This window comes from Lactuca saligna, chromosome 8 (assembly GCF_052625555.1).
Source record: "Lactuca saligna cultivar CGN05327 chromosome 8, ASM5262555v1, whole genome shotgun sequence".
In the NCBI taxonomy this organism is placed as follows: Eukaryota; Viridiplantae; Streptophyta; class Magnoliopsida; order Asterales; family Asteraceae; genus Lactuca; species Lactuca saligna.
The window spans coordinates 74547101-74561720 of NC_136424.1; the positions used below are offsets into that span (position 1 = coordinate 74547101).

Consider the following 14620-nt stretch of genomic DNA (forward strand, 5'->3'; position numbering starts at 1 on the left):
GTGGGTTGTCACTGACAAATACAATTTGAAGTTCCTGCAATGGCCGATTTTCCTACGCGATTGACTCCATTACCATAGTACACAATCACGAAAACTCAGATTCTCATGGCTCGTTTACTTTCCATCTTCTTACTGTTAGTGTTCATACTCCACGTTGCCTCTGAATCCACGGAAGAAGTAGTAGAACAAATCGATGGAGAAGAATTCACTGAGGAGCTGCTGTTCAGGCCACTTCCTGATCGGAAAGTTCTTTCTCATTTTCACTTCGAGAGTAGAGTTCCTCCGACAAATTCTTATGGACATCACCACCGGCTTTTTCCCAAAGCTATCTATCAGCTGGTATGATTACAATAGTTCGTTAATTGCTTTACTCAATCAGATTCGTTTTTCTATCTAGGCATTTTATTGAATCCTTAGGTTTAACAGTACCGAAGGCTTTCTAATTGTTGCTCTGGTCCATCCTAATTGAGTTTAGGGTTTAATTATTCATTGATTAGGATGATTTGTGAAGTTACATTATATTGTTGTATTACTTTTTTATATAGATTTCAACCAATCGTATTTGTGGTCTAATTTAGGATTTGGACACTACAGGTTCACAAATATCGAATCAGAGAAATGGAACTGTCTTTCACTCAAGGTCGTTGGAATTACGAAAGGTGGGGTGGTTTTGACCCTGTTTCAGGCAGCAACGCCAAACCTCCCGGAGTTGAATTATGGGCTGCATTTGATGTCTCCCCAGATCAGGTCGATGCTTCCTGGAAAAACCTAACACACACACTTTCAGGCCTCTTTTGTGCTTCAATCAACTTTCTAGAATCTTCCACCACGTATTCTGCTCCTGACTGGAGCTTCAGGCCACTTTCCTCCAATCTAAGATATGGATCATTGCCTCGAGAGGCTGTTTGCACTGAAAATCTGACTCCATGGTTGAAGTTGCTTCCATGTCGAGACAAATCTGGGCTTTCTTCATTAATGGACAGACCATCAATTTACAGAGGATTTTATCATTCTCAAAGGTTGCATTTAACTTCAGGGGAATTCGATCCAATGGCTTCTGATCATGGAATAGTTCTTGAACAAATGCTTACAGTTGTTCTTCAACCAGATGCTTTGGAAACTCGTGGCAGAAACTTACAACCAAACTGGTCTATGAGCTCATTGTTTGGAAAAACAGTTGATGGAAAATGTGCTTTAGCCAAATCTAGCAATGTGTATGTTCAACTTGAAGGTAGCTTAGTTCATAACATGAAAGACGAGGGTGATGAAGGTCTGGAGAGTAATTCAAACTTTGAATTTTCCGTTTCTCCTGATAGAATAATGAAAGAAATAAACAGTTTCCATAGAGAACACTCATCTATCTTATATGGTTTCTCAATAAAAGATCATCACAATTCCAAACCTTTTGATTTGGGATTCAAATGGAAGCTTCCAGTAACTTGGTCATGTGTGAAAGCACCATTACGTGTTAGTCGGTTCTTAATGGGAAGTGGGAATGAAAGGGGTGCTATTGCTCTCTCTTTACAGTCAACAGAATGGAGTCAAAGTCTCCCAAAGGTTGACCATAATGAAGAAAAATGTAGGTTAAAAGTAGATGTTTTTCAAGTTGTGCCTTGGTATATCAAAGTATATTACCATACTGCAAAAGTATATGTAGATGGGGTACCCCAATCTTTTGGGGATGCCATAGAAAAACTAAGTGTCTCACCTTCTGAAGATAAGGTGTCCCCTGGAGTAATGGAAATGAGCTTGAAATTACCTTGTGACATGAAATCAGCTTCATTAACTTTAGAATTTGACAAGGTACTAGTTTCATCTAATTTTTATTGATTTAAAAGTATGCTCAATTTACTTGTACTTACTGCTGTGTTACTTGTACCACAGGGTTTCTTGCACATAGATGAGTATCCACCAGATGCTAACCAGGGATTTGACATCCCATCTGCCATAATCAGCTATCCAGACTTCCAAACACGCATGCAATATAAACAGGACAATGCTTCCATCAAGTCACCTATGGTTTCTAAGATGCAGGTATTTAAATGCAAGAAATAGCAACAACCTTCATTTGTTTGTTTATGATAACAGTGTACTTCTATCTCTTTCTATTACATTACAAGATTGTACTTTCAACTTTTTTTTTTCTTATTAAGGCATTGTACTTTGAGAAATCTACCCATTTATAGGATTCAAGATTGCTATAATTGGATAGATTTTTCAAAAATCAATGTTGTGGTTGGAAGAAATGAAAGTAGAATGCTATAATGAATAAATGAATAAAAGTAGGTTGCTATAATTTGGTCTGTTTTGTATTGCAGGAAAAAAGAAAAATATTATCTTACACAGAAGTGCTTCTTGTTCCTTTGACTACCCCTGATTTTAGCATGCCTTATAATGTAATCACAATTACATGCACTGTTTTTGCTTTGTATTTTGGGTCACTGATGAATGCACTTAGAAGACGTGTTGGTGAGGAAGAAAGGCTTTTGAAAGAAAAAGGTAAAACTTTTTCATTATGGAACTTATAATACTCTAAATCCCATTTTACACCAAATTTGGTGTAAATTACTCCAACCCAAAGCCATTTCTTACAACAAAATGGTGTTGGTGGATAATAGAACACAAATATGGTTATAATCCAGCTCCTACTTTCAATTTTATTTGTTCTTCTTATTAAGACATTGTACTTAAAGAAGTTGATTATGGATGATGTTCAGATAAGAAGAGTGGCAAGCTTCAGTTGTTGTTCTCCAAATTGTCAGCTAAGTTGAGAGGGAAGCCTTGGGACCCACCGTCGTCTTCATCATCTTCTTCTTCTTCTTCAAAGTTTATAAGTTCAAAGGTAATTCTGAAAATTGTATTGATAGCTGCTATTGCTTTTGGATGGCAATATTATTCTGGATGACATTGAGAAATTAGGTAATTAATGCACACGGCTTGGTTTGTATACTATTATTTTGAACTTAGGTGTTATGGAAATTAGAAATGTTAGAACCATATTGTTTTGTTTTGTTTATGATTATATGATTATTTTACTTTTAGCTCATGTCCAAAGTATTGTTATGGGAAAATGACTTATAAGGGTAATCATGTTTCAAAATCGTTCAAGAAACACCATCCAACATTGATCTTTGTACAAAAAAACACCACCAAACTATATGTTTTGTTTAGAAGATACTCACCGGTGACCGGTTCTTGTAGGTTAAAGGATGTCTTGTCATAATTATTGGTGATATGGAATAATCATTAGTGGCATGCCATTAGTTGATACATTCCTCCTTTAAAAATCAATTTGTCGCTTATTCACGAACAAATGATTGGAATTTGTGAAAACTAGGGGGTAAATGTCCATACTCCATACATAACTCAAGGAATGGAATTTGTGAAAAATGAAAGATGCATAATAGTTTGAAAATCTGTTCCAGTTTAGTCATAACCTTGTAGCTAAGCATCATGCTAACAAAAAGTAGATTTAACCACACCTCAAATTGACATAAATATTCATCAAGACATTGTTGTGATGTTACAAATTAGCATATATATATATATATATATATATATATATATATATATATATATATATATATATATATATATATATATATATATATATATTGCCTATACTACCTATAGCAAAAGCTTACACATATATCCAAAAAAAATGAATCACATAACCAAGCAAATATATGGGAGAATGACATAATAAAGCTTTTGGTTAAAGTTATCATTCAGTTGGGACAAACCCCAAACTTTATGCCAATTCGAAAAGGATGTCGACAGTCACAAGGGTTTATATCATCAAATATCTTATGTGTCTTTGAAATGTATGAGCTTAAGTTAGAGATATTTGATTAGTAGAAGAAGAGGCAATCAAAGGAGAATAAGAAGTCATTCGTTCATGAATAAGTCCTAGATCGATTTATAAATGATGAATATATCAATTAATGTCATGTAACTAATATTATGTCATGTCATAATAATTAGGCAAAATCATCCTTTAAATTGTAAGAACCCGATCGAGTAAGTAACATTTGAACAAAATATATAGTTTGTTGATATTTTTTGTACAAAAACTTTACTTAGATGATGTTTTGTGAATATAACAAACTTGGATGGTATGTTCTGAACGATTTCGAAATAGTTACCTTTGTTTTTTTCCTATTTAATTTTTACCGGTAGATGTTGGTTACCATAAGGCGACATTTGAACGAAGTACATAGTTCGTTTGTGTTTTTTATACAAAGACCTTACTTTGATGGTGTTAAACTTAGATTATGTTTTTGAATAATTTTGAAAAATAGTTATCCTTATAAGTCATTTGTTGGGGTTCACTAGTGTATGATCTAATCGTGTCTTGTGTTAGACAGTGGCCTTGGTTAATATATTGATTCTCAATTGCTTCGGTGTTAATGTCATGAACTTGATTGAAAAGGCGGCTTCTATTTTAGGCAAGAAACTCGAAACCAAGGACTAAATTTGTGAAAATGTTGTTTGGAACGGACTGTATGGAGAATTAAGGAAAATGACCATCATTTCCAAAAAATTGTATTTCGAACCAAATTAATTACAAACTTCCTTTATTTGACATGAGCAAAATAATAATTAATAGTAATAATAATTAAGCGGAGTCCAAAATTTTAAAACATGTATAAAATCAGAAAAACAGTATTTTTGAATCTGATCATGTCTTGTGTTAGACAGTGGCCTTAGTTGATATATTGATCCTCAATTGCTTGGGTGTTAAAGTTATGATCCTGATTGAAAAGGTGGCTTCTATTTTAAGCAAGAAACTCGAAACCAAGGATTAAAAATGTTGTTTGAAAAGGTGGCTTCTATTTTAAGCAAGAAACTCGAAACCAAGGATTAAAAATGTTGTTTGAAAAGGTGGCTTCTATTTTAGGCAAGAAACTCGAAACCAAGGATTAAAAATGTTGTTTGGAACGGACTGTATGGAGAATTACGGAAAATGACCATCATTTCCAAAAAATTGTAATTCGGACCAAATTAATTACAAACTTTTTTTATTTGACACTAGGTGTGAGACTCATGTATTACATGGGTTTATTTTAAAAAAATTATATATTAAATTTTTACAATTTGAGAAGTTTGAATTTATAAGAAAAATTAAAAAAAAAATGAATTATTAAGATTAATGAGGCTTTAATACATTGAATACATTATATATATATATATATATATATATATATATATATATATATATATATATATATATATATATATATATATATATATATATATATATATATATATAAACATTTTCTAATGAATACCTTAAATATATATTACCCTACATATTAAATATGGAATTTTAATTTAATAAAATGGAAAATACAATAAAATGATAAGTAGAAAATAGAAAATTCAAAATTTTTAGAAAATATCATGTGTCCAAATTAAGAAGAATATGACATGTGGCAAAAAGATTTTGATTTATTAGGGAGGATGAGCAAAATAATATTAATAGTAATAATAGTTCAGTGGAATCCAAAATTTTAAAACATGTATAAAATCAGAAACCAATATTTTTTAATCTGATTTTTTACTGAAATCTAACAAATAAATCTTATCAATATCAAAATAGCTTCCAATTAAAATAGTAAATACTTTGGATACAAGAGGGGAAGGAGAATTGAAGTGTTTGGTGGAAACAAAAACAAACTCAATAAGGCTTGTTATTGGATTTGGTGGTCAACTAAGGAAATGCAAAGAAATTGGATCGGTTACTTAAATCACAATAACCAATAGTCATTTTTATGAATATTCATTGTAAAAAATAACCAAATTTGCTGAGAAATTCAATATATACACCCATAGTTGCATAAAGCGTTACAAACGGTGTTATTGACAGTTAACATCAGTTTATTAAGGAAGGATAAAACAAAATGATATAGACATGAAATTTGTCGATCTTTATAATTCTGTTGGTGAATTTATTCCTTTGCATGGGTTAGCTTTTACTTGAATTTATTCCTTCTTGGTTAAGCGTGGTTTATTATGATTGTCTGGGGAAAATGCTCTCTCATTAATCATGTATACATACAAATAATACAATTCGATTATTGAAACATACAGATAGGCCAAATCCGATAAGGTAGTACACAAATCAAACAAACATACAAATTAATTAGCATCCTCATGCATTCGAAATGTGGGTAGTTGGCTGGACATTAAGACCGAATATAAAGTCATAAAATAGAGGATGGTAGTCCTTTTGTGAAGATATTTGTGTAGTGAGATGTAGACACGACATGTATAACGCGTACATGACCCATATGGACTCTGTCTTGAACAAAATGAATATCAGTTTGGATGTGTTTCGTATGTTGGTGTTGAACCAGATTAGTAGAGAGATAAACTGCACTTAAATTGTCATAGTAAACAAAATGAATATCAGTAGAGAGATAAACTGCACTTACGTTGGTGTTGAACAAAATGAATATCAGTTTGGTGTTGAATAGTAGAGAGATAAACTGCACTTAAATTGTCATAGTAAACAACAATTGCCTTTCTAATAGAAAAGTGTAGCTCATGTACAAGGTTTTGCAGCCTAGACCTTTTAACTTATGTATTTGCTACTCCACGATACTTGGCTTCTACGCAGGATCTGGAGATGGTAGTCTGGATGACCTGGAAAGAAGGTTGCTCCCTAAAAAGACACAGTAGCTTGACGTAGAATGTCCCATAGTCTGCATCAGAGTACACACAAAGGCCCTGAGACAATGACATCCTGTTCCAAAGGGTGGGTGATAGAGACGAACGTCCAGAACTCATCTTTTAAAGGGGTCCAAAATTTTTACAAATAAGCCATGACTAGATTCGTCTTGGTTTTTGGGTTTGGCCTTTTTGGCAAAATTTAAGTCAATTTGCTTTTATAAATAAATTCCTTAAGAAATTCATGTAACCCTAATGTAAACAATTTGGCAGTCTCTCTATCGAATGATTTACCTCCTTTTATTTTTGACAAATGTACTATAATGAGAATAAGTAAATAGAAAGATATACCATATGGAACTAATCCGTGGAGATGTGGAACTAACCCTAGCAGATAATCAGAAATCTCAGACTTCAATCTTTGTGATGCCCTGTTCAAAAAATAATAAATCATAACTCCAAAACTTCCATCAATCAAACCAGTACAAATAAATTCTAACTTTTTCTCAAGATACCAAAAATCAAATCCAAATCAAATGCAAAACAATTCAACATCGGTAACATGTGTACAACAAGATTACAATTTCCATGTTTCCAAAAAATGACTCATGAGATCGTAAAACACGAAAAAGTCAACAACAATGGTCACCACACAATCTGGGGGAGCATATAAATCTAACCCCTAAATTGTCGGTTTTTGGTTTGGGCTTGAAGATTTTGATTGTCTTCAAGAAGACGATCATATTCAAGAAGCAAATCAGCAGATTGTTTCTGAAGGGAAGTGACATGAGCTTCTGCAACTTCAATCTTCTTATCTTTTTCTTTCGACTCCAGCTTAAGCTTCTTTAAGCTTTCTGATAGATTGGAAATCTCTTTTTGCATCCGATTGATTTCTTCTTTTGCTTTCTCTTCGTTTTCTTTTAGCTGCAACTTTTCTGCCTCCAGCTTTTCCACTTCTTTTTTTGATGAACCACCGTTTTTTCTCAGATTGATTAATTTTTGAAGATGATGATGCATTCGATCAATTAAGAAGCCAAGATACAAAGAGAATCCTGCAAGGTCAAAGTATACAAGTTTGACAACTATGAATCTTCATATATGACTAGGGTTAAATAGTAAATAACTAAATATAATTGGATAGATTTTGCAACATACAACAATGCCTTAATGAGAAAAAGACTGAAGGTACAATGTCTTACCATATACCCAGTTTTGAAATCAGTGAAATATACAAACCAGAACACTTGCACAATTGAAATATTATTTATATCTAAACTATCGATTTAGCCACAACCCTAAACAGTCAACCATAAGAAACTGGTAAACGTGACTTGAATAATCAAACTTGGAATCATATATACACAAATTAAAGGTTAAAGATAACGACAACTACCCTCAAAATCTGATTATTTTGACCATAAGAAACAAAATCAAACATTTGAAAACATGAATGAAGACTTAAAGTTAAAACAAAATAGTGGTAGTAGTAGTAGTAATGTACCCATGAGTGAAGCCTCAAGCAAATGAGTCCTCCAAAGAACTTGATCCATGGGTGTCATTGTACCAATCTTAGCACCTTTGTTCTGGATTTTAACAATACTAATCCAATTTGAAAACAAGATCACAGACATCGTCCCAGCAATCGTCAAAACAGTCCCCTTCCTCATTTTCACTTGATCCAACCCATTCATGACCAGTTCTCTAAGTGGTCCGATTTTCACCATTAGAAGAAACGCCACAAAGGCCTCGGCAAATACAACAAAGAACAATAACTGTATCATCTTCAACAAATTTTTCAACCGTATACTTCAAATCGCTACTCTTATCTGATCTGGGTCTTCAATTTCGTATGAAAAACACTAGAGAACTGAACACCCACTTCACAGGTGACCTCCAATCGCATAATGAACTAGGGTTTTATCATTTGAATGAAGCAGACATAGAACCCACCAGGAATTACGTAAGAGAAACTAAAATCTTTGGTTCTTTAGAGGCAGGGAGGAAACCCAGTTCTAAGATTGTTTAATTTGGGCGAAGGGGAAAGGGTTTGAGGTCCCAGATCTGAAGAAACTAAAACCGGAAAAGGGAGTAAGTGGGAACTGGAAAATGGTTTACGTTTGGTGTTTCAGGTGTTATGTACGATTATTTTGGAGATGGCATATGGTTTTCAGAGAGCGAAAGAAAAGGGATTGAAAAAAGGGAAAGAGATTAGTATAAGAAAGGCGTGGGCATTGTATGAAATCTGGAGCGTGAATAAAGGGAAGCGCATTGAAAAGTGCAAGAGATGGTTTGACGGTGGCTTCTATATACTACAGGGAAGTGTATCATCTGTTTCGTTCAGGAATTTGGACGTGGGCCACGTGATTTTGGTTTTTTGAACATCAAAACTTCGAAAAAATAATGTAGCATTTCCAAATGGGTTGTGTATAGCAATTAGGGGTGAAACGAGGTCCCTATCCGATCCAAATGGACCCCGAAACCAGAAAACAAGATTTAGTAGAATCGGAAACGGGACTGTCATATAGAAATCGGAAATCGGTTCTGGGTATGAGACCGAGTAAAGTGGGTCTAGAAAATGTCAAATAGGGTACAGTGGAACCAGATAAAGTAAGGTTGTGTTTGACGCGTCACAGCTAGCTGATAAGCTAGTTTATTTTTCAAGCTTTTTTATGTTGTCGTGTTTGGTAAGCCAAAAAGTAGCTGATAAACTAGCTTATAAGCTAGCTTTTTGAAAAGCTACTTAGACTAGTTTTTTATGAGCTTTTTTAAAATTTTCCAAATACACCCCTTAATTAATTATAGAAACACATATTCTTACATGTGCTTTTATGTAATTTTATATATTTTAGCTAGCTTTTCAGCTAGTTTTACCAAACGTTATTTTTTATCAGCTAGCTTTTTATTTAACAGCTAGCTTTTCAGCCATCAGCTAGCTTTTCAGCTAACAGCTAGCTTTTCAGCTAGTTCGCCAAACATAGCCTAAATCTAGAATCAAAAAACTTGGAAAAACAGGTAATATGTAATATGAGAAACTTTTAAAATTTACAATATTTATTCGTTTGAAATTAGTTTGATACAGGATCTTTTCCAACATACAGTTTATAGTTTGTACTTCGGATTTCATTATTTTAGTTCGATATTAATTACGGTCCTCAAAATCAGAATATCAAAGCTAAAAAAATTCGGCTTTTCATGCTATAATTTCATATTGAATGAAAGTTGTTATTTAGGTATAGTCTCATTATATGCAAGCATAAGAAAATTAAGTCAAAAGACTCAAAACATGTTATTTCATTCCAACCCAATAATTATTTACCAAATTTGATTCCATTCCAATATTCAGGTACGATTTTTTTTACTTATTTTATCCGAATCCACCGACGCGATACCATTTTAGGCTAAGATTAATTTTTAATACCCGGCCAATTCAATTTATGCCGATTCTAACCATATTGTTCGAAAACAATGTATAAGAAAAAAAAAATAGTCATACAATTTTCAAAAGCGTAGAATAATTATATTGTTCGAAATCTAACATTATCGAACAACAAAGTCTTATTTTTACTTTTTTTTGTTACATTTTCGAATTTCTTTTCCCAATATCAAGCATTTTGAAGTTTTTGAACGTGTAAGAAATTTTGAAAATCGTTTAAAATGAATATATGACGTTTTTCGATATATATATATATATATATATATATATATATATATATATATATATATATATATATATATATATATATATATATATATATTCTATCTAAATGTCATTCTAACTTAGTTCTAGTTATGAGGGAAACCCAAAAGGATTTTGCTTCTAACTACAAGAATATATGAATTTAGTTATTGGCTATGAGATCTTAATCAAATAGTCTCTCACTTAGATTAGACTATAACTACAGTTGCAAGTATAAACCTTAAACTAAATAGCAAAGTATGTTTTCCAAAGCCATTACCGAACTCTAATTCAAATCAAACGTTGGCCCTAAGATAAATGATTAGTTATTCATTCGTTCTACAATATATCGTATGGACACGAGACATGGATTTGAATCAATCTCATAGTCCAAGATTTTGTTTATCGATTTTCCCGATTTATGATGACTGAATTCAAACTACTAATTGATTGCATCAATTTATTCAAGGCTCGGCCAAGCACTTTAGATGTCAGCAACAAATCATCAAGAGGCCCAAAGATATCACTTTTCCCGTTAAGGGAAAATGAACGAATTACTTTGACTATATAGTCATACATTTTACTAACCAAATCATGCATGAAATTACTCTTTATAACACCCAGTTACAAGATGTGTTTAGGTAAACCAGTGAACAACTGATTCATAAACTATGAACTATATATCTCCGCTTAAGAATAGTAAATATTATCGTCTTAGAATTACTCGTAATAAAATCCATAAATTAAACTCTAAGTGTGAGTTTATCCAATACTTAAAATCTCTATTTTCAAAATTACTCATAAATATTGTAGCAATTCCAATTGCAATGTCTTAACCTCAATCGACAATCTACAATTAACTCATGACAATATTAAATCACTACTTACTTCCAAAAGTATGAGCGACTGTGGAATTCTGAATAATATTAAAATTACTTAGGGAAGTAAACACACAAAGTGAAACTCAATAATAAATTAATTAACTATGGTTTCAAACTTACTGAATATAAACAATTTCTATTATTTAATCATCATAGCAATTACAAATTTATTCATTGTATATTGTTTTGAGTAATCAACTAACCACTTTGATTAGATAACATCAGTCAAGCCTATGTTATGAACATGCATACTATACCTCTCTATGGTCCTTCCTTTGTGAACAGATCCACTGAAATTTATTCCAATGATGCACATTTCACAATTCCAAATTTTTATCATTATCTAAGATTTAGTGGAATTTCATTTTTACATGAATTGTCTTTTGTGATGTCGAGGCTCTAAAGTGACAGAGACCGAACCTACAATATTATAGAATGTTCCATTAGAACTTGTTATTCATAACAATTCCATGGTAACGGAGTCTCAAATTCAAGATACACTTCTTTAATACTTCTATTGCATTAAAGGTTCCAATTGACATGTAGATTATATAAGCATCTCCCATAATGGAAACATTTCTATATTTTCATATGACAATCAATTCTGACCAAGAATCATATCAATACAGAACATGCCACCATGGTACATTCTAACAATATCATACTCTCAACTGTCCACAAACAACCAGTCCTCAGCAAACCTAAAAATGTTTGACGGTAGTTTAACAAATTTAGTCATATGAAACTGTAATCATTTCCACACAATACTAAAGGCATTTAAAAAATTATAATAAGCGAACATTATATCATATATGATCGATCCTATATCTGAAGCATATGGGACTCGAATCATTATGTCCTACACAAGGATTTGATATATTGTAACGCCCGTAGATCCGGACTAGTCAAATTAGAGACGATAAGCATCAAAAATGAATTTTTGATGGAAGATTATTTATAAGTATTAATATTAACCAAGTTGTAGTATATGTCACAAGGTTTCCGTGCATATAAAGAACGCCAAAATTCAAGTTATAACGAAGAAGTTATGACTTGTCGAAGTTTCGCGACAGAACCGGCATGACCCAACGCGACGTAAATAGTGAATTTAAGGTAGATAGATATCTATCCTTAGTGATCTAAACGAGAGTCGAATATTTCTTCGATAGTATTCCAGCGATAAAAAGACAGACGAAAACGGAGTTCAGATGAAGGAGTTATGAATTTCGAACGGAGTTTTCCTGTCCCGGCCTACTAAAGATAAAATACAAATAATATACTTATAATATATTAATAATAAAGTCAAAATTAGCCAATGGAGTCTAAACAAGAGTTGTAGAGCATAATCTCATCTTCGCGTCAATATAAAGAACGTCGAAAATGGAGTTCGTATGCGAAAGTTATGAATTTTTGAAGTTCGGGGCGCGAACCCCAAAGCTGTGTCAGAGACCACGACGTGGCAGGTCTTCTGACAACTCTGGGAGTCCCCCAGATGCAACTTGAGATGACGCATGCAGTGATGACCAAGCCCACGACGTGGTAAGGGCCAATTTTGCCCTATAAATAGATTTGAAGGGTCAGCCAAGTTTGGTTGCAAAGAAGTACCCCCGAAGACCCGGTATCATCCTGAGACCCAAAGCGAGTCTTGAAGCCCGAAGATCCCAAGAAGAAAAGAGTTTCCGAGCCGAAGCTCTGCCCGTGAGGAGTCCAGTTTTTTGTGAAGATCTTCCAGATCTACCGAAGAATACTACTTCTACAAGCCGTAGTGTTGTCTGGTCATCTTTTGATCAAGTGAGTGTGTAGTTACTTTCTTCTAACACATAGATATGAAGTATCTTTATAAAATACGTGATATGTGTTATATGTATATTATCTCGTTATTTGGAATAGGTAAGTGTGTGTGGTTGCTTTCTGTTAACACACATATATAGATTATACTCTATAAAATACGTGCTATGTCAATATATACTATTTCTCATGTGATATGAGTGTCGAAAGAATTTGTTATACAGGTTTTATGCTATATATAAACAAATATATTTTATCTGCAAATATGTGGGTAGAACATGGGTAGATAGTGATGTGTGATGAAATAAAAATGTTGAAAGGCCTCGATGTCATTGTGATCCAGTCATCTAGCGGAATTTAGATGACGACCACAGACTCTTTCTAGACAGTCCCGTGGAACACTATCAGGCTCATAACATGTAGGTGTTAATGAACTTGGGTGTTCATTCGTTGTATTCCATCCCTCTCATGGTTGCCTTATTTGACTTATATTGCTGAGGAACCCCCGAAGCATGTGTTGTTGCCCCGATGAAATATTCTTAGACTAGGTCCCTTGTGTTAGTTCTCTTAAGGACGTAAAGTGAGAATAACGGGAATGGGTAATTGGGTTATTATTGGTTGATGAAATTAAATTAATTATTTATTGTGGGTTGAAAACCCTATATGCTCACCAAGCTCCCAAGCCTGACCCACTCACTTTCTTTGCATTACAGGTAATGACACAAGAGTATAAGTTGGTGGACTTGAATAGAGGTTTTGGATTATAGATCAGTAGTTATAAATAACTGTTGTAAGGTCTATTTTATATTGTTTGTGCTTTTGGTCTGTATCGGAACATGACATCTCGAGGTTTTTATTATTTAATGAAAATACATTCTCTTTGAGAAATGTTTTGATAAATGGTTATCATATTTTGTTTTGGGAACAAATTCCACAACCGTTTTCTTTAAAAGATTTCCTCTAATTTTATAAAACAATGCATAAACAAATCGGTCTTTTCTGGCCATGCAATTGGGGATGTCACAGTTGGTATTAGAGCATTAGTTTAAGAGAACTAGGAATTTGTAGGAAATTTCTAGACTTAAACTTAGGATGCTAAGCGATGATTGTGAGTTGACATAGTATTTTATATTTTAGGCAGTACACCTAAATTGACACGAGCACTAGTATGCTTTAGGAAAGATGCCTAAAATGCTTTTATGTGCTAAATGCTATATGTTTGCCATATATGATATTTTTGTTTGGATCTATGGTCTGTTGCCGACCGGATCTAGAAACCTCTTGTGTTTAGGATTCAAAGCGTATGAATACGGTATTAGAACTAGCATGTAAACGTTTCGGAGTGAAAAGGATGATTTGAACGTCTATCGAAATAGAGATCTAAATTCACCTAATTTGGTGTATAGATCGAAATGGAAAACACACAAAATGGATTGGGAAACGATAACCCGCAGCCTGAGCCACACGTGATTGGGAGTGCACCAGAGCTATCAGATGCACCTGAGCCAATCACGATGGCGGGAGTATACGCAATGGTGCGAATGATGTTGGATCATCAGATGGAGGAAACAAGGCGTTTACTTCAACAAAGTAAGGATGAACA

The 14620-nt window shown here is 33.4% G+C and overlaps 2 protein-coding genes and 1 long non-coding RNA gene across 3 annotated transcripts; 1 reads left to right on the forward strand and 2 right to left on the reverse strand.

The window, feature by feature from the left end:
* On the forward strand, positions 1-3046 carry LOC145011430 (GPI transamidase component Gpi16 subunit family protein). Its single transcript, XM_078970149.1, has 5 exons — positions 1-339; positions 595-1803; positions 1885-2034; positions 2319-2499; positions 2718-3046. Exons 1-5 carry the CDS (start codon positions 106-108, stop codon positions 2903-2905), a joined length of 1962 nt encoding a protein of 653 aa, XP_078826275.1. The 5' UTR covers positions 1-105; the 3' UTR covers positions 2906-3046.
* A 2973-nt stretch (positions 3047-6019) lies between these two features.
* On the reverse strand, positions 6020-7017 carry LOC145012016 (uncharacterized). Its single transcript, XR_013664357.1, has 2 exons — positions 6438-7017; positions 6020-6300 (listed from the first exon to the last, which is right to left on the reverse strand). It is a non-coding gene; the product is annotated as an uncharacterized LOC145012016 (long non-coding RNA).
* A 62-nt stretch (positions 7018-7079) lies between these two features.
* Positions 7080-9048, reverse strand: LOC145012015 (uncharacterized). Its single transcript, XM_078970779.1, has 2 exons — positions 8174-9048; positions 7080-7724 (listed from the first exon to the last, which is right to left on the reverse strand). The coding sequence occupies exons 1-2, from the start codon at positions 8451-8453 to the stop codon at positions 7348-7350; spliced, it is 657 nt and encodes a 218-aa protein (XP_078826905.1). The 5' UTR covers positions 8454-9048; the 3' UTR covers positions 7080-7347.
* Positions 9049-14620: the final 5572 nt, after the last annotated feature.

Excerpts from the sequence above, each read along its gene's own strand:
- LOC145011430 (XM_078970149.1), top strand. The coding sequence starts at position 106 with ATGGCTCGTTTACTTTCCATCTTCTTACTGTTAGTGTTCATACTCCAC. Across the intron at positions 340-594 it reads CCAAAGCTATCTATCAGCTG|GTTCACAAATATCGAATCAG; the intron begins GTATGATTACAA and ends TGGACACTACAG. Across the intron at positions 1,804-1,884 it reads TAACTTTAGAATTTGACAAG|GGTTTCTTGCACATAGATGA; the intron begins GTACTAGTTTCA and ends CTTGTACCACAG.
- LOC145012015 (XM_078970779.1), bottom strand. The coding sequence starts at position 8,453 with ATGATACAGTTATTGTTCTTTGTTGTATTTGCCGAGGCCTTTGTGGCG. Across the intron at positions 7,725-8,173 it reads GCTTGAGGCTTCACTCATGG|GATTCTCTTTGTATCTTGGC; the intron begins GTACATTACTAC and ends TTGACCTTGCAG.